The sequence below is a fragment of the Aulonocara sp. 'chitande type north' Nkhata Bay genome, linkage group LG3 (genome assembly GCF_057382095.1).
Source record: "Aulonocara sp. 'chitande type north' Nkhata Bay isolate Kocher_YH1m ecotype deep benthic linkage group LG3, A_spYH_male_GT1.1, whole genome shotgun sequence".
Lineage (NCBI taxonomy): Eukaryota > Metazoa > Chordata > Actinopteri > Cichliformes > Cichlidae > Aulonocara > Aulonocara sp. 'chitande type north' Nkhata Bay.
The window spans coordinates 51,680,533-51,699,355 of NC_141346.1; the positions used below are offsets into that span (position 1 = coordinate 51,680,533).

The 18,823-nt window shown below is 38.9% G+C and overlaps 2 protein-coding genes across 2 annotated transcripts in view; both read left to right on the forward strand.

Moving 5' to 3' along the window:
- Positions 1-9,307, forward strand: part of fgf11a (fibroblast growth factor 11a) — a 107,143-nt gene extending 97,836 nt beyond the window's left edge. The window contains exon 5 of the mRNA XM_086285155.1: positions 1,155-9,307. Coding sequence (XP_086141281.1) covers positions 1,155-1,297 — 143 coding nt within the window. The 3' untranslated portion in view covers positions 1,298-9,307. The remainder of the gene's footprint in view (positions 1-1,154) is intronic.
- Positions 9,308-13,802: 4,495 nt separating this feature from the next.
- The window catches only part of chrnb1 (cholinergic receptor, nicotinic, beta 1 (muscle)), a 39,964-nt gene continuing 34,943 nt past the window's right edge, over positions 13,803-18,823 (forward strand). The window contains exons 1-2 of the mRNA XM_086287609.1: positions 13,803-14,039; positions 17,159-17,292. Coding sequence (XP_086143735.1) covers positions 13,979-14,039; positions 17,159-17,292 — 195 coding nt within the window. The 5' untranslated portion in view covers positions 13,803-13,978. The remainder of the gene's footprint in view (positions 14,040-17,158; positions 17,293-18,823) is intronic.

Genomic DNA, 18,823 nt, shown 5'->3' on the forward strand with positions numbered 1-18,823 from the left:
ATCACAACAACAGTCACCCCTAGGCTCTTTATATTGTACACTGTAAAAAAAAAAAGTAATATAAAAGTATTTTACTGTGTATTTTACAGTTTTGTACTGTTCTTCTAGATTATCATTAAATTTACATAAATAGACTGTGATTTTACATTTCAAATGTAAATTAACGTAAAATTACTGTAAATGTCATAAAACATAATTTTCTTGTTTTTTAAATGTATCTGTCTGTACATGTGCATATTTAGATTGTTAAAATACTTTCACAAATGTATCATAATTTCACAAATATGTGTAAGTTATTTGAAAGATTGAACTGTTAAATTCAAATGTAATGCTATGGAAAAATATATAAAATAATTCCTATAAACTTTTTTTTTACATCAAATAATTATTATTATTGTTGCAATTTAGGGTGATCGTGGCTCAAGAGTTGGCAGTTCGCCTTGACACTCTCGGTCGTTGTGTCCTTGGGCAAGACACTTTACCTACCGCCTACTGGTGATGGCCAGAGGGGAATTGTAAAGCGCTATATCAATGCAATCCATTATTATTTAAACCAACTGTTAACTGTATATTTCTGTACATTTAAGTATTATTATTCACATTGCCACATTCATTGACCTTGTTTATGGGTAATTTCATTGTTTAATCACGTTAAAATGTTCCTAATTTAATGTTTAAAAGCACTTGAAAAAGGCAAAATCCCATGTAAAATTAGGGCAACAAACTGTATTGTCATTACTGAAAATAACCGTATTTTTATGGGAAAGTTATTTTCTGTTATTTTCTGGTATAATTTTGGCGCCCCAGCTGCTGGAATATTACTGATTTTTTAGGATTTTTTTTTTACGTTGTAAGGTAGACCCTACAATAATACATACAGAGAAAAACCCAACAATCACATAACCCCCTATGAGCAAGCACTTGACAGTGGGAAGGAAAAAGTCCCTTTTAACAGGAAGAAACCTCCAGCTGAACCAGGCTCAGGGAGGGGCGGGGCCATCTGCCATTACCAGTTGGGGTGAGAGAAGGAAGACAAGATAAAAGACATGCTGTGGAAGAGAGCCAGAGACTGATATAATATACTGTATGCATTTATGTGTCCAATCTTTCTAATTTTTCTTTCTCCCTCCCCAAAATAAACTTGCCTTGCCCAGTGGCTATGTACAGGGAGCCCTCTCTACATGACGTTGGTGAACAGAGTCCGCCCAGAAAAACGCCCAAGACCTCCAGTGATTCGCCTGTGCTCCAGAACGGCAAGAAAGATCCTCAATCCAAAACCAAAACCTCCTCCTCCTAGCGCTCAGAGACACAGGAGAGAGGAGTGGTAGACAACACGTGGACAATGGGCACCAGCGGACACCTGAACAAGTTTGTTAGGGCTACCCTCCCCCCCACATGCTGCCTGTAATACTGATCCCATAATGCACTGGTGACAAACTGGGTAAAAAGCAGAAGCAAGTCCAGGCAGAGTGGAGTTGGCCAGTGGGAGGCCCCTTTTACCTTTACAGAAGCCCATTCACACCAGCCCACCATGTTCTTATTTAATGACCTTTATGATTAGCAGAGCCTGGGATCTAAAAGCAATAACTCCGCAAAGAGGTGAAAAGTGGCCTAACATTGTACAGCATGTCACCACAGCGTGTTCAACCAGCTGGAAGGGAAAACCCCCCACACCCTCTAGACATCATCATTGAGATCCTTCCAGTCAACCAAATATCCAAACAAAGTCTTCCTGGGTTTAACACAAAGAGTGCACTGGGTAAATCTGTCCCTCTGCTGCACATGCTCCACAATTGGGTTACGTCTTTATTCCCCTATGGGGTTTAATGCTAAGGTTAGCTTGACAAAGAGTCATGCTAATGTGAGGCTGTCACACAGACCCTTTGGTTCTAAAGCCATCTGCTCACTCCACATCTTCAGCGTGTGCGTCAGCAACTTTGTGAGATAGCCTGAATATGAGTCAGTCCTATATGCGCGTGTGTGTTCCCTTCTTCCATTCACCTTTGCTACGATTTTATTAGTTCGTGACATGGACTCAATTTTCCACTCTGCGGCACAAGAAAGCCCCTCCCTCCTCTGCGGCTCCGTTAATGGAGTCTGGGACTGATCAGAATCTTTCGACCCTTAAACGAGGGGTCAAAAGCTCCCCCGGCACATTGCGTAACCGCATAACCCACACTCATTTATACACTTACATCTACACATGCATGTTTGTGGTTTGTGCAGCACGTGCACACACTTTAGAGCCCAGATGTCCATGAGCATCGGCCGCTGAAAACCATCTCACACCTTAACACACTTAGCAAAGTGACACGCACGCTCGTGACTGCGCCCACTAACATGACACAGTGGTGAGTGTGTGTACGGGTTCTGGGAGATGATGAGGATATCATCAGCGAAATGGGTTGGTAATGGAGCCTGGCTGTGCGGTTTGTGATTGTGCTGCAATAGCTGTTTTCACTGTGGCCGGCCATGCATTGCACAAACCCTCAAGGGCCACACACTATCTGTGCAAATCATCTTTTGTTTCACTGCACACACACAAATACACACACACATATATATAGAAATGCCAATTTTGTATTTTTTCATCATACTCTGCCATCATGTTCAGGGGGTCTGACTTGAGATTTTGACCTAATTTTGTGTGAAATAGTCAATATTCACACATACACTGATATTCCAGTGAAAGGCTAAAACTAACAGAACAACCTTTCATTGGATATAAATCACAATCAGTAATCCTTTTAATTGGATTTAATCTCAAGTGGCTGTCTTGAAACTAAAGATAAATAATATATGACAGCTGGCTACGCAGCGCTGTGAGTAAAGTAGTCTGAAAGTGTCTGCATTTTCTGAGTTTTAAGCTGTTTCACTAATTTGTCATACACTAAGAGTTATCTTGCATCCGTATGAGAATTACACTTCCCCAAATTTTCGCGCTGCATAGCATTGTTCAAATAAACCGTGTTTATTCCTTAAAGATAAAGATAAAGTTAGAAGACATTATGGAAAGCAGCTCTGGTGGAAAAAGCTCAGTTCCCCCTGAGCAATGAGGCAGCAATACTCAAAAAATAAAAAAATGCCCAAAATGCTGACTTTAAGTAATTTGATTTAATGTAAGTTTCCATCTATTATTTATTTATTTTATCATGTAAGTACAATGTAAAAGGTTCACTTTAATGGTCAAATGAAATTTAGTTGATTGATATACCTTCGGTTTATACCAAGGTGATCCTTATTTGAATAAAAACCTTTGATTTTAGAAAGATTTAAAAATTTTAATTTTAATTTTTAAACTTGTAGTTTTCAGGTATAAGTTTGGGAGTTTCAAAAGTTACATTTTCAGAGACTTTATTTGCATGTATTCCCAGATATCAGTTTGGGAAGCAGATTGTACTTTGAAAGAGTACAATTAAATGAACTATGCCACCAAATTGCATTATGGGAAATGTAGTAACTAATGATCTGTTTTGCTGGAACCAAAGTCAGGATTTCTTCAGCTTCTTCTGCACTGATTTTTCATATAAAGTTCCCATACTTCATACATAAATTAGTGTAGGGTACTCAGTTAAATTACTGTAACATTAACTAAAGAAACTAATGCCGGGGAATCATTTGTTAATGTAATTTTTAACATTTTTAGAAATGAACTCTGCAGTTTTTTGGGGGTTTGGTTTTATAGTAAATCTCTCCCAGAGAGTTTGATTTTGATGCAAAGAGGAATTCAAGCCTTCTTTACTTGTCACGTCCTTACAGTTATTATTTAGAGCTTATATACTGTGATCCCATGATATGACTGAGGCAAAAATAATTAAAGTTGTATGAGCATAGATGATGGTACAAGAATGATGGCTCTGAAAAAAGGAAACTTAAGCGTCTCACATCTTTTTGCCAGTGTTTATTTGTTAGCCTGTCCTGGTAAAGAAAATCACTAGCATATTTAATATTTCACTCCTTTCTTTCCGGAGACCTTGTTTGGTGCATTTCCATTTGTTGTTTCCATTGAACACAAAAAGCAATCATTTTTCATATCAAACTTGCTACAATATGCCAGGCAGGGTAATTGTTTCTGCCTTATGTTTATGTACTGTGGGAAGCGAGGGAGTCCTTTGTGTTCGGGAGGTAAAGGCGAGGCGAGATTGATGATCAGGGCAGAGGGAGAGAGAGAGAGAAACAAAAGAAATGAGCGAGAGAAGAAGAGAAAATTTTAGGGAGGATAATTATGATGATGAGCACAACAAAAAGAGATTTAAAAGGGAATTATGCTAAGGTGGACACTCTTGCCTGAAGACACACATTTACTAGCGCTTCTCCTTATGCGCGTAATCCTCTGCCCCCATGCAACCTGTGGTTGTAAATAATAATAGCTGATAACCCAATCAGGATGGAGGCGAGGGTGCTGAGCAATGTAATCTTCTACCTGAGAATTGAAGCAAATTGTACCTCTGCTTTCCTGAAGGAAGAAAGGAAGGAAGGAAAGAGCAATCCAGTGAATACTTAAAGGAAAGGAAGTGGTCTGAGAGAGAGGAAATAAATAAAAGAGGGGGTGAAGGATATAAAGGAAGGTGATTCAATACATATATGATTTAAAATAATATATATTTTTTAATTTATTGTACTTAAGCTACTGTTAAAACCTCACTTTCACACTGAAGACCTTAATTAAACTGTTAAATAGACATTCAGGTTGATGTGTTTGACCAGACACCCTCCCTGGATCACACGATCCAGAACACAGTGTTTGACTATTATTTGCAGAGTAATTAGTGTTTAATTAAAAGAGGCTCCCTCCTCCCAGAACTGAAGCAAGTCTGTCTGAGACTGGATTCTCTTAGATGGAGAGAGGAGTAACTCAACAAACAGAGCTTTTGTAACATCTATATTATGTATTTTAAGGGCTGGGAAATCTATGTTCCAATATTTTTTTATGTATGTCTCATGACTGTTGTTTTTGGGTTTTAAAAGGAGGTTAAGGGCTAAAGTTTTAGTTTAAATAATCTTTGTGGAAGAGTTTAAGGAGCACGGATTTCGCACAGATTATTTTTACCATATAGATAAACAAACGTTTGAAAGTGTGTTCAGACAGAGCACCACCAAAGGCATTGGTGTTACGATGATAAATGACAAACTTGGCTCGTGTGTGCAAAGTTAAGCCGCTGTAGGAGTGCTTTAATCCTGCATTCTCTCTAATGGCCAGCAGGGGGCGACTTATCTGGTTGCACGAAAACGTCAGATTCTATAAAAGCCTTTGGGACAATGACCCAAAACCTCACTCCATGACGGTCTCGTTTGCTAGTTCCAAGATTTAATCCCATGTAGAGAGAAAAAATGCTAAAGCTCAAATCAGTGGATAAGAAAAATGAAATAATCTTTTCTCAAGCATTTTACAAAACTAACTATAAAGCACTATTCTACAAACAAGTAAAAAGCATATACCAGTTAAGGGCAAGCCAGTGCATCTCTTTATGTTTATGTGAGAGCTCAGCCATTAGCTCATCTTGCCAGGAACTATGCGGTCACCCTCTATTCTAGAATACTGTTGATATTGCTACATTCATAAAGGTAATTATAAAAGTGGCTTTTTTTTTTTTTTAGCCCACAGCTGTTTTCATTTGCTAAACCAGTCCTCATCTCATCAAAAAGGTGCCCCGTGTCCTGTCTGAACACACCTCTGAGGGTAAAGTGACTGTGATGAAGTCTTGATCCACATTTTTAGGTTTGTGGTCTTTTGACAGAAAACCTTCGATACAAAGCTAAAAAGAACGTAAGAAGCAATGAAAGTGGAGAGGTGTCAATATGGGAAATGTGGGGTCCTGCTAGTTTGGATCTTGTCTCGTGAGAGTGAGAATATCTTTTTTAGTCCCTTTGTAATCCTTTCCTGACTCTTAAATACAGAAAATCACTGGAGGGGCCCTTTAACTTTCAAAATAAAAGCTGCATGAGAGCAAATAAGGAAAAAAATATTAAATTTTTATGGAGTAAGTGTAGGGCTGTGAACATTTTGTGTCATGCCTCATGTCATGTCATACAGTGACTTTAAAGCCAAACTTTTGTTAAACCAGTCCATCTTTGTCACTTCACTGACCCCACGTCAGTCAACACTGACATCTAGTGAATGATGGATTCAAAGCTAACTAAACTTCGGTGTGTTTTGCATGTGTGTGTGTGTCGATTCAGCAATTAAATGCAATCCATTAGAAATGATCCATCAGCCACTTAAAGCTGGATCAGACATCTGAGTGTCCCACTGTAAAATATGTAGACACGTTTGATTTTTATCCGACTGTTATTTAAATACTAGGTGCAGCCTGATTACTGATGTTAGTACCCATATTTTTTAAGTAACAACTCAGATTTCCAGTTAATAATATCATCGTCATTATTGTGATTTTTTAAGCTCAACTGAGAAGTAATCAGATTAATCCTGGAAGGTTTTATCTGTTATTTTTAGTCTATTTCAAGCTATGGTGGTGATCTTAAAGAGGATGTTGCTTTGTTTGCAGTCTTATTGATTTTACTTTTGCGGTGGCAGAAAAGTAGAATTACTAAATCATTTATAGCGGGTGGAAGGTTTGTGTGGCCACACGTGTTTGCACCGGTTTGTGTGTGTGTGTTTTATGCTGTGTTCGTACACACCTTCTTTTCCCTCCGTCTCTGTCCTGCGAGTCTTTTGTGAAGCCTGAAATCAGCCTGTCCGCTCTCAGCCTTCAGGCTTCACTTCAAACGACTCTGCGTAAATTACAGGATGTAAAGTTTGCCATTTCTCTCGGCGGCCGTCTCTCTGAGCACATGTTTGATTAGTGGACACCCCACTCCCCTCCCATGGCTGAATTTACTGCTTTTAACTGGCTGATGAATGTCTCTGGATTCAGCTCTAAGCGTTAAATATTGGCCCTTTGGTGAGCTCGGCGTCACTGCTTCTTTATATATGAAAGGGATGGGGAAGGTGTGCCAGCTTGCGCCTAGATATCGAAGGGAGCTAAATGATGTCTATCTGATGCAGCTGCACCCTTCACACACACACACACACACACACACACACATACGCACACACATACGCACACACCTCTCCCCCCAGGGACTCCCTTCCCTCCCATTTCTCCCGAGTCAGGGCCCTCCCTGCTTACTGAGCGAATTACAACTGCAGTGAGAGTGAGAGGGTCATCTGGGGTTGTGAAGGACTCAGAGAGAAAGAGAGAGGCATGTGTCACATACTGTAGAGTGGCTACCTCGCGCCTCAAAGCCTCTCTTTGAAGTTCCATTTCCTCTCGGCGAGCCTTTTTTGCATACAGCTAATATGACTTCCCTTTGACCTGGAGGCAGTGCGTTTGTGTGTGTGTGTGTGTGTGCAGATATCCCACCTGCCAATTCTGGTAATCGTATGTAATGTTTGTGTAGCTGTTACTGAATATTTCTGTGTGTCCTTTATGTGTATCCAAGCAGAGAGAGAATAAAGTACAGAGAGCGAGAGAGAATAAATCAAGAGGCCAAATCAATAAGCATGAGTCCTTGGGCAGAAAGCAATAAACTCTTATTAACAAGGTGCAGCCACATTATCTGGGAGGGTGTGGAAAAAAGGGGAGAAATATTGATATAGAGAAAACAACTGCGTGTTTTATTAGAGCTTTTATTTTTCTAACACTTTGCCCTCTTTTGTGTGTGTGTGTGTGTGTGTGTGTGTGTGTGTGTGTGTGTGTGTGTGTGTGTGAGCTAGCAGAGCTGTTTAAGCGTGCGTGCGTGCATTACTTCGAGGTGGAGTCCCCTCACCACATCTGCAATGCAGCAGAAAACACAAAAAAAAGAGAAAGGGAGGAAGAGAGAGACTCACGTGCTCTGACAAAAGAGTGACGCCTTCCTCGGGTGTTTTTTTTTAATGAAAAAAAAAAAAGCTTTTAAATTTGAGAGCTGGAGTATTCAATGTCACACCCTGAGAAGCATTAATGAAACTTCAGCTATAAAAGTTTTGCATTTTTGTTGTTGCTTTTTTTTCTTTTTTTTTAAAGGCACACCCCACGATCTCTGAACACATCTGCATTGCACACACACACACACACACACACACACACACACGCACACACACACACACACACACACACACACACACACACACACACACACAAAACCCCCTGCATAGCCAGCGCAGATGTGGCTAAATCGGGTGACCTTTACAAGCAGATCATGGAAGGACTTCACCTCTTACAAGCTAATGCACCATCCACGCTTTAGTGGTGACTTTACTCTGTAGTGTTTCTTTACCCGTTTTCTAAAGTGTCATTTGTCAATCTAAGTACTTTGGGTGACTCTCGTGGAATTACTGTGATTTATAATGATATGATGTGAGGTCACATGTGATCCACGTAACTCCTGGTTAGTCACATTCACGTGTGTTTGCTGATTTGATGTGGTTTTGTTGCTGTTTAAATACATATCTGTGTCTTTTACTCTCATGTTGTGGAACTAAAAAGCTAGATCTGTAAAGAATGAGAATTGTGGGGTTTCAAACCCTCTCCTTCCGATCCCCCAGAATCCACCTGTCTGTCACGTACCGCCTGACTGACCAACCTCTGACCTTCACTGTCATCTGTCCTTCAAACATGCACACGGACACATTTCACGTGTGTGTGTGTGCTTGTGTCTGTGTGTTATTCTCTGATCAATCTGTCACTCGTTTTTTTTCCGTTCTGTTGGTTTTTATGGACGATCCAACTTATTGTGAGTCTTCCAGAAAGAATTTTAAGGAAATCATCTTAACATTATTTTAATGTTAGACATATTCTTGTCTTCCAAATGCAAAAAGAGTGCTTCAGTCTTCCAGCTATCAAAGCCACAATGACACTATTTTTGTATTCAAAATGGGGCAAAAAATATATCTATATATCTCTCTATATAAATATATACACGCAAATGTGGTTGGGGTGCAGTAACTCCCCCTGTTGCTGGCAAGGTGGAACAACACAACATTGAAACACCATCCAAACCCATGGATCGCTTGGAGGAAGGAGCTGAAAAGGACTACAGAGAGCCCTGGGAGTTCGGAGACTCAGACTTGTGGGCTGAGATGGAGGATCACAGATGGGCTTGACTACAAGCATGCATGCGCCAATCATTTACTGGACACCTTCAAAGAAACAATCCTTCCCCAATATTTACTCTTTGACACCCTTTAACCCCTTGACCCTCCCCCTCTTCAACACTTCTACTATCCCAAACTCTTCTCTCTGCATTTGCTATATGATCTGTATTTATTTCTATAATAACTTACCCAAAGTCAAAGGAGACATATTATTGGATATAATTGAATAAAACAAACTAATATATTTGTATGATTGTAACACTGGTCTCTGGAGTTTTTTTCTCTTTTTAATCAGGTCTTCTGTATCATTACATCTGCTTATTAGCTCTATGTTTGATTTATTAAAAAAACATCTAAATATCTACATACATATACATTCAATACATGCAAACCAAGTCAATTTAATGTCCATTTAATGAGCAAGAAGATACTTTTGGATGTGCCCTTATTTCCCAAAGTGAGACTGCAGCAGATGGCTCCACTACAGTTTACAATATGATATAGTATGGAAGATGGATGTAAATGCCCCCTGGTTATGTAATCCACACGTTAAAACCTCAATATTAGCCATTTTTGGGAGCTAAATGTTACCATATTTGATGGAAGAGTAGAGTGTGAATTTATCAGCTTGGTTAGGAAGCTGTCTTCATAAACTCTAACACTCACAGTCACAGCCAGTCGAAGTAATAGACTAATAAAACACAAGAAGAACTCGGAAAGCACAAACCTCTGCCAAGGTAATACTTACTTTTATGGGAACAACATTTTATTTATGTAAATTTATTTTGTTGCTTTTAAAAATACTTTAAAATTTCAGTGCTGTAAAAATCAGATAAAAGGAGCATGACAAACTGTTACTTTGATTCCACAGACATTCTGTAGGAGTAGTAATGGATAACATGAATAACTTGCGCTTATTAAATATTATTCTAAAATATATTTCTAACTAACTGGGCACTCTTTCTTTTGACAATACTTTCTTTAAAGATATAAAGCATTTTGGGTTCAGCTTGAAAGAAAGCCAGATTTAAAACGCACAAGTGAGATCAAATGTGATATGATTTTTTGAATCTTTATGCAGCATATGTTGATAATACACACTACAGTTATTAAGACGCTAGCTATAGGTTATAAGGCTTTTTGTCTGTTTTTGACCAATACATCATTGCTTTGGATGACCTTAGTGGATGTAAGCCAAATTTTAATGGACTGTTAACTAGAGATGGCACGATACCACTTTTTTATGTCCGATACCGATACCGATATCATAAATTTGGATATCTGCCGATACCGATATGAATCCGATATAGTGTTTTTTAATCAACAAAACTGTTTTTTAAAATATCTTGCTGCATTTTGCAAGTCTGCAAGTTCATACTCAAGTTTAAAACAACAACTACACTAAAGCTATTCTGTTATACCTGTATACAAAAAAAATATTTCATAGTTCAGCAATACTGATCAATCTAATAAACTTAGACCTACACCATCCTCCCTATTCTGGTATTTTAAAGAGTACTTAGCGTAAATATTAAGCAACCTAACTAATAGGGTTCCAACTCCCAGCAACAACAAACATAAATAAATAAAAAATAAGGAACCACCCCTCACGCGCCACCTCATGATGCTTAATCGACGTAATCAACCTTAATTTGATGCAGTGTGAAAAAAAATGCACAGAAATCAATTATTTTTCAAGAAATATTAAATAGATTCAACATCTTTCTTCAACAAAATTGCAGACTGCACAGATGGTACCTTCCCAAAGTAAAAAGTACTATAGCTTACTAGGGTATATATTAGACTTAATAGTCACTATATACAGTAATTGACTTCTATTCATTTTACATCAAATTAAAACTTTGGGTGTCAGATAATTATTTATTAAAAGCTCGACATTTTAAATGAGAATAAGAAAGAAAAGTATGTCTTTGTGCCCCCTTTTCCCTGTTCATGCCCTATCGGCCCCCCTGGCTAAACTTTGCTAGATCCGCCCCTGCACAGTTACCAGCCGTCAGCTACATAGAAAAAGATCCTGGTGTAGAAAGTAATATTAAATACATTCTAACAACAGCTTATCAAGCTTAAACGTTCTGCTGTTGTTCAGCCGCTGGTTTCCTCTTTCTGGTGCAAAGTGGACCAAAAACAAACAAGAGACACGGACTCGCGACAGAAAAGCCGATCAGCTGATCATTTAAGCAGTTTCACGATTGAAGTAGCAGCCGGAGAGCGAGAGGCAGTCGCTTGTTAAGCTTAACGTGGGAATGCTTTACAAACATTCAGAGATGGACTTACACACTTGCTTTACTTCTGTCGGGGATAACTTTGTCGGAGATGAAATGCCAGGTTGCTAGCGAAGCTCCAAATGCTATCCAGACCACCGACAGGTCCGGCATGCCACAGCTGCTCTATCACGTGATGCATACTGCTCCGACGTGCTAATGTTCTGAGGTGAGTTACGGCGTGTTGCAAGTTTTGCGAGGTGCTTTCGTGATATTTAATGGATCGGATTACATTTTTTATTTTTCTCCGATATCCGATCCAGTAATTTAGGTCAGTATCGGACCGATACCGATACGTAATATCGGATCGGTCCATCTCTACTGTTAACATGACCCTACTCTAGACCCCTAAAAAGTTTCATCATAATTTATTCAACACTTTTCAGGCTATGGTATTTACAAACAGAATAATGAGACACATCAAATGCTACCAAAGAACATGACCTCCTTGGCAGAGGTAACTAGAATTTCACTCGAGCACAGAAAGTAAGTAGCAAAAAGATCTGCATTGGCTTCATTTTTCTTCTTCAAAGGTTGCAGCTTAGCTTCAACATGCCAAGAAAATCACATCGTGTACTTTGTTTGCACTGTAAAAAATTTCCAATGTTTTTACAGTGCACTTTTAGTTGACCTCGGTTGGCAGTTGGCAGACTTTTATTTTGAAACTCTAAGAAAATGCAAAAATTGAAAGGATAAAACAAGATAAAAAGAAAATGATTAAATTGATGCTTTTTAATATACATACAGATGAACAAAAAGGAGGAAAGTTGACACTTTCAGTGAATAAACTATAATGACTTCCCCAAACATTTAGAATAAAGTTACACAACACAGGTTAACACATAATCTCTTTTTACTCATATTTGTAGATAAACAATCAATGTAATTTAGCTTAACTACTTCAGAATTAAATAATCATCTCTCATGAAGTCCTAGTTTGAGTTACTGCCAAAAAAAGCTTTATGCACTCTCCCCTGACCGGTGACGTGATGTGTGACTTGACACCGGGCGCTAGCTGTTAATAGTTAGCTTCTATGGTAATTAAATTGGCAGCAGGCCAAATGGCAGTGACAGTGTGTCATAAATTATGGTGGCGTGGATGGTCGACGAATGTGTGCAAGAGCAGTTTGGCATGAAGAGATGAGAGGAGGGACATAAAGACGGGGATGTAGATGTTTTACTGCAGGGGCAAATCAGAAAATACAGCAGTGTCTGGAGTGTTTCATCAACTTGACTTTATACTGAGAGAATAACAGCTGCTAATGTCTGGTCTGTTGGTTCTGCATGTGTCCTGTAGAACCAAAACATACATCAGAACTGAATGAACAAAAAGTTGAAATACAGTTTAAATAGGATCATTTAACCCCTCAGTTGGGCAAATAGGTTAAGCAATTAAAGGAAGTGATCGCAGCATGTGGGTGTAGGCAAGAGGAAGCTGGGGAAGAAGACTCAGCTGGAGGTAATGTCTCAGTGACATATTACAAAATAGGATTTTAGGTCAAAGGGTCATGAGATTAGAAAAAGAAAAGAGAAAGTCATTAAATAGATCAAATGAGCTGATAGTGAAAACTCTTGAGAACAAGAAGTTATTATTATTAAGATGGCAGCTGCCAGCGTGTTTTTGCATTCAAGAGTTTTGGAGCTGAGGAGAGCACTTACTGAAACAGCTTTCAAATCCAAATGTTTTCCAATTAATGTCTGATATACTCCAGGATTTTAGCATCTCAACAGTTTTGGGCCTAATATTTTAATTTCATAAAGCACTACATGTTTTTTGTTAGGTGACAGGTCTGGTCAGCAGGCAGCTTAGTTTAGCACCTATTTCATCTTTATATAATAATACATGCAGAATGCGGTTTGACATTGTGTTTCATCGTGTCACCTTTGGACTGGATGTTGCTCTAAAACCTGTAAATATTGTTTAATATGAACTTTACAGGTACAAACGTTATCCATGCCATTTGGACTGATAATAACCTGATTGTTCCCTTTCCAAAAAAAATAATTTTAAATTATTATCCAATAGTCAGATTATTTCAGATTATTTGAGGCCCATGCAATTTTGGACCTTGTTTATGTATGTTTTTTGTTCCTCTGAATTATAGAGTTTTATCTTATAATGTGGCTACAGAACTGGCTTCATGGTTTTCTGAAGCAGAAAGCCAAAACAGCTGAACTGTCATTCTGTCAACTATCATTTCATAGGTTTTCTTTTTTCCCCCCAAAATTCTCAGAATCTCTTTTAGCTTCACAGTTACATAAACAGCAATCTAACTTTTTGGGGAGGGTTTTGGAAGAGGAAATATACCAGAAAAAATTATACAATTTTTTTGCATATAAAACCTCACAAGAATTTCTGCCAGTTTGATGCTTGTGTGTATCCCCAACCCCTTCACCAAAGCCCCACCCCTTCCTGGAGGTAATTGGAGTACACAGCAGCTGGCATGGCTGCCTGACTGACAGACAACAACAGTACAAACTGAGTACTGACCAAGTCAAAGTTTAGCTGTAGAGTTCCAGTGAGCTGAACTGGTAAAGAAAGCTAAGCAGGGAAGAAGTTTGATTCACTCATTCAAGATCTATTTCCGGGGAGGACAAGAGTTTGGTTTTGGGCCTCATCATGAAAAGCCTGGATCTGTTCCTGCTGGCATGTTGCTTATACAGCCTGAGCACATTGGGAGGTAAGTACAGGCTGACACAGTATACTCATGTAACAAAGCGTTAGTTGTCATGCAAGGCCAACATGAATACTCGTGTAGTATCTAATGTAGAATAAGATCATAGAATGGAAAGTACCAGAAAAGAACAAATTCATAATAGAAAACTTTACAGTAATACTTGAGAATATGATTTCTCTGACACAATGTCAGTTCCTATTGGAATACTGTACAATAAAAATGTTTTATTAGCACGTTTCGACGTAGGCTAGACATTAATACAGGCCCAGCAGTTTATGTGTTTTCTTCTGCTCATGTTTCTTTAGCTTATCAATCTGGTTTGAGTGTTTAATGTCTTTTCCCATTCGTATTCTATTTTTATCTTATTGTATATTTTTATTCTATTTTATTCTACTGTATATAGTATATTATTTTATTCTATTCTGTACAGCTGTGTACTGTATTTATTCTTATTGTATTCTAATTTTTGCGTCATAACTTTTGCACTGTCCACTTCCTGCTGTGACAAAACAAATTTCCCACGTGTGGGACTAATAAAGGTTATCTTATCTTATCTTATCTAATTTAGAAAATGGCAGAAATCACAGTGAGTCATTTATCAAGAGAGACATGTAGCATATCGTGCTGGTGTAACTGTGTAAAGAGCACAGAAAGAGCACAGAAACATGGTCATTAAACATAAAAATGAGAACCTTCAGTGGCTCTGTGAGGCTGTACCTCTTTGATCTGTTAACATTAGCATGCTAGCATTTGAAAAGCAGACAATATAAAAGATGGATGTGGCTATTGTGATGTCGCTCACTGGTTTCTGAAGTCCCAATTTGAAACATTGAGCTAAACATTACTTCCCTCTTGGTTGCAATAAATGTTAAAAGATGTAAGAGTTTATTTCCAGATTGACAACAGGAGGAGGCTAGTCTTTGGTTGATTGGTGAGGGAAGAAAACTGTGAGAAGTGTTGTGGAGCAGCATGTAATGGAATGTACTCAGATAGCAACAAACGTTTGCAAACCTCTTTGGGCCACAACAAGTCGTGAATGACGGCATTGGCTCATCGGGTAAGTCTGACTGCCTTTAGTCACAGGGTTACCTTTGGTGGGTCACATGCAGGTACTGTTGCAGGTATGTTGTAGCTTTTGGGCCACATTACACTTCTTGTAGCCCATGTTAGGTCCCTTCAAGAACTTTGGCTCATACGAGTTTACCATTACTGTACAGTAATCGTGCTGTGCGTTCTGGAAGTAGCCCTAATTAGGCCAAGACGTGTCTGCTATTGAGACAAGTGACAAACTTATTTCATTAGCAGACAGGAGCTGATGTACAGCTAAAGTTGATGAGTTTAGAGGATCGAGGTGCAGCATCCACACGAGCTCCAGAGTGACAAACGTGGCATACAGGGACAGTTAAGCACAGGGATTATATCACGTAGGGAGCCATGACAGATTTATGATATGTACCTCTCATTCAAATTGCATCTCATAGCATCAACAAACTAATAAAACTCACTAATGAATTTATGCCGAAGACATTTTTGAAAGATAACAAGAAATGATGAAATAGCGAAACAAAATACCTGTAACACAATGGCAGATTTCATCTTTAAGGACTTGTGTTCACAGCAGTTATAAACTAAAGAAAATACGATCAGAGACACGACAGTCGCAGAGAATCACAGCCAGTTAAGTTGAACACATTTCTTCAGAGAAATCAATAACTTCATTTTTTCATACAACTTATTTGGTAAGTTGCCCGGTGGTTACTGGACAGTGCGCTCAAACCACTCTGAGAAGGATGTAGTGTATACTGAACTTTATTGCAGTCAGTTTCAATTTTAAACCATGTTTATCACTGCTGAGCCACTACTCACTCGGTGAGTTTATGAGAAAAAAGCTGAATAACTGGGTCTTTTCAAGCAGATACTCACATATTCTCTCCATAAAAGAAAAATATAGTACAAAATCTTTTTAATTTTAACTGGTTATACAACCATCCAGTATTTTAGTTTTAGCTAATTCTTTAGTCAGTCTTGTTATTTACCAAGTGATCTCAGCTGGGTAGTGAGATAAAAAATGCTAAATTCTGGCCTTCGATAGTCACCTCCCGTTCCATCAGCAGCCATGCTTCCTTGTGCCTAGCTAATGGGCTGCCTTGCTGGGTGATCGTCATCATTTATTCCTGTCAGGTCAGATCCTGCTGGGGCCACAGCAATGCCAGACGTGATGAATGCTGCGTCACAAGAGCTGCTGATTATAAATGCTTCTAACCTTCCAACACCAAGGAGGAAAATGTTGCAAGTAAATCAGGGATTACGCATGAAAATGCAATGGAATGCAAGTGTTTGAGTAGGTTTGCGATTATGCAGACCTGAAGTGAAACATTTAGCATTGATATAAAAACAGGACCTTAGAACCTCAGGAACCTATTTGAAATACATGTCTTTTACTTGTTTTAATTAGAGAAAATAATGTGGGAATGCACTACTACTACTTCACATGGTAAGCCAATCCATCTGTCAATCCTGAATTCCACTTAAAGCAGTCTATCCACATCCAATAGCAGTACAGCTTTTCTGACTGAAAGGTCTGACTGATTGATTCTGGACTTGAAGGTGGTAATTGTCATCTAGTCACTTTTTTGGGGGGGTCATTGGTCAGTGAAGTCAACAGCATAGCATAATTTGCAAAAAGCAGAAAGACATAGAGCTGACCTTTCACCCCTTGGCTGGACCTAGGAAATTGGTCTGTAAAAGCAGTTAACAGAATTTTTGGTATTAAACAATCAGGAACTTTACATTGAAACATTATAGTAATCATCAAAATGAATAATCAATCATTTTTTTTTTATCAAACATCCACTTGTTGCACACTATTGACTTCGGTATTGAGACAGTCGTCGATTGATTATATTTTGATGCACAGCACAGCTTGCTCGGCGACACAGTGTCACCAGTGTGTATCTAGTGAGTGAACTCCTTTATTAATTCAGTGCATCAATGCAGTCAGCAGCTGCTGAGGCTTTTGGAGGGACATATCTAGCTAAATCTGAGTGAATGACTAGCAATTATTAAAGGACTTCAGTTTGAAGCCTGCCATCACAACTGACCTCTGTCAATGTGTATTACAGGTGCAACTGAATCAGAGAATACTCTGATGAAGAGCCTCTTTTCCAAATACAACCTTAAGGTCCGACCAGCTCGTACCCCTGAAGAGAGGGTGGTGGTTCGCGTGGGCATGATCCTCACATCCTTCGTCGGACTGGTGAGGCCCAAAACCCCAACACAAAAGTACACACAGTAAACAGCAGGTCACTGCAGATTTAAAAAAAATCTAAATTCTAGCATAGTAGAATAAATTTAAACAAGGGCTGATTCTAATGGATTATAAGCCAGGTCTCCATCGACCCCTTTCGAGAACCCAGGACTGACTGTAACCCAGCATGATGTAACAGAAGTTTCGACCAGTTTAATGCTGATTCCCATCACCAAAATGTTTGCCATTAGCTGACAATTCACAAGAACAGTCGCCTTAAGGTGCTTTATGTTGTAAGGTAAAGACCCTACAGCATTTGGGAGAAAACCTCAACAAACTATGACTGCCTATGAACATCTGCTTTGTGACAGTGGTCAGAAAAAACTCCCTTTTAACAGGAAGAAACCACTCCCAACCACCTGTCCTTTAAGTAAGACTGCAGTCTGAACAAAATGAAGAGAGCAAAGCACTCCGTTGGCTAATACGTTATGAGGTCATGAAGATACAATGGAGCTTAATTATTTAAGGAACTATATATGAGAAGGATTTTACTTCTAGTCTGGATTTAGCAGAAATCCAGTGAAGAGAAGTTAATACTACTAGACGCTGTTACTGCTCTTTATGCAGTGTTCTGAATCGACTGACGGCTTTTCAGAGAGCTTGTAGAACAGCCTAATCATAAAGAACTCAAACTGTCTAGCCTAGAAGCTACATTCCTTTAATATCTTTTCCAAGATCTGAAAAGATGAATCTGTCATAATCGGACACATCAAAGTCTGTGACCATGCTACAGTAACTTCATGCTGGAACTCTTAGCCAGAGAGACGATGGTTTTTCTGTGGCTTTGCCTCTGAAATGTAAATGTAAAGCTTATCTTCCATATTCTCCACCATGAATGAATCCCAGTGCCATCTGAATTTAAATTCACAACCAGATGGCAAAAATGAGTACTACTACTGAGGTGTAGTGAAGTACTATAGTTTTATTCATTCATGCTGGGAAATAGTGTTTAGTGGCATGCACTGATTGGGCTGCTGCCTGTGTGACTGCATTAAAGGATAAGCCGTACACACACACACTCACACACGGTCACTTTATGAGCTTTTTATTTTCCCCTTTACTCTCTTCTCCTAGGCAATCAAAAACCAACACACATAGTGCATCCACACACCCACACTCCTTACACCTCCACTCAAGGTCACGCTCTCTCTTCCTCTCTCGTCACGTGGATCATCTTAAGCTGTGGAGTTGACCTGTCTTGAAAACTAACCCACTTGGATTCTTAGTTTGACAAGTAACTAGTCCAGCTGGGTAACTGCAGAGTTATTATTAACACTGGGCCTGACGGGTATTGATATGCAGGCAATGACATGTGTGAGGTAGTGTGGGGATGAACAAAAAGTATTTTACCAGCATAATATAATCTGCAGTGTGATCATTGCTTTAACAATGTAATAGATAGCTTTAAGATGGCCTTAAGATGTTTATGATGATGCTAACTTTGTATTTCAGGTGCAGTTATAACCATTTTATACATATT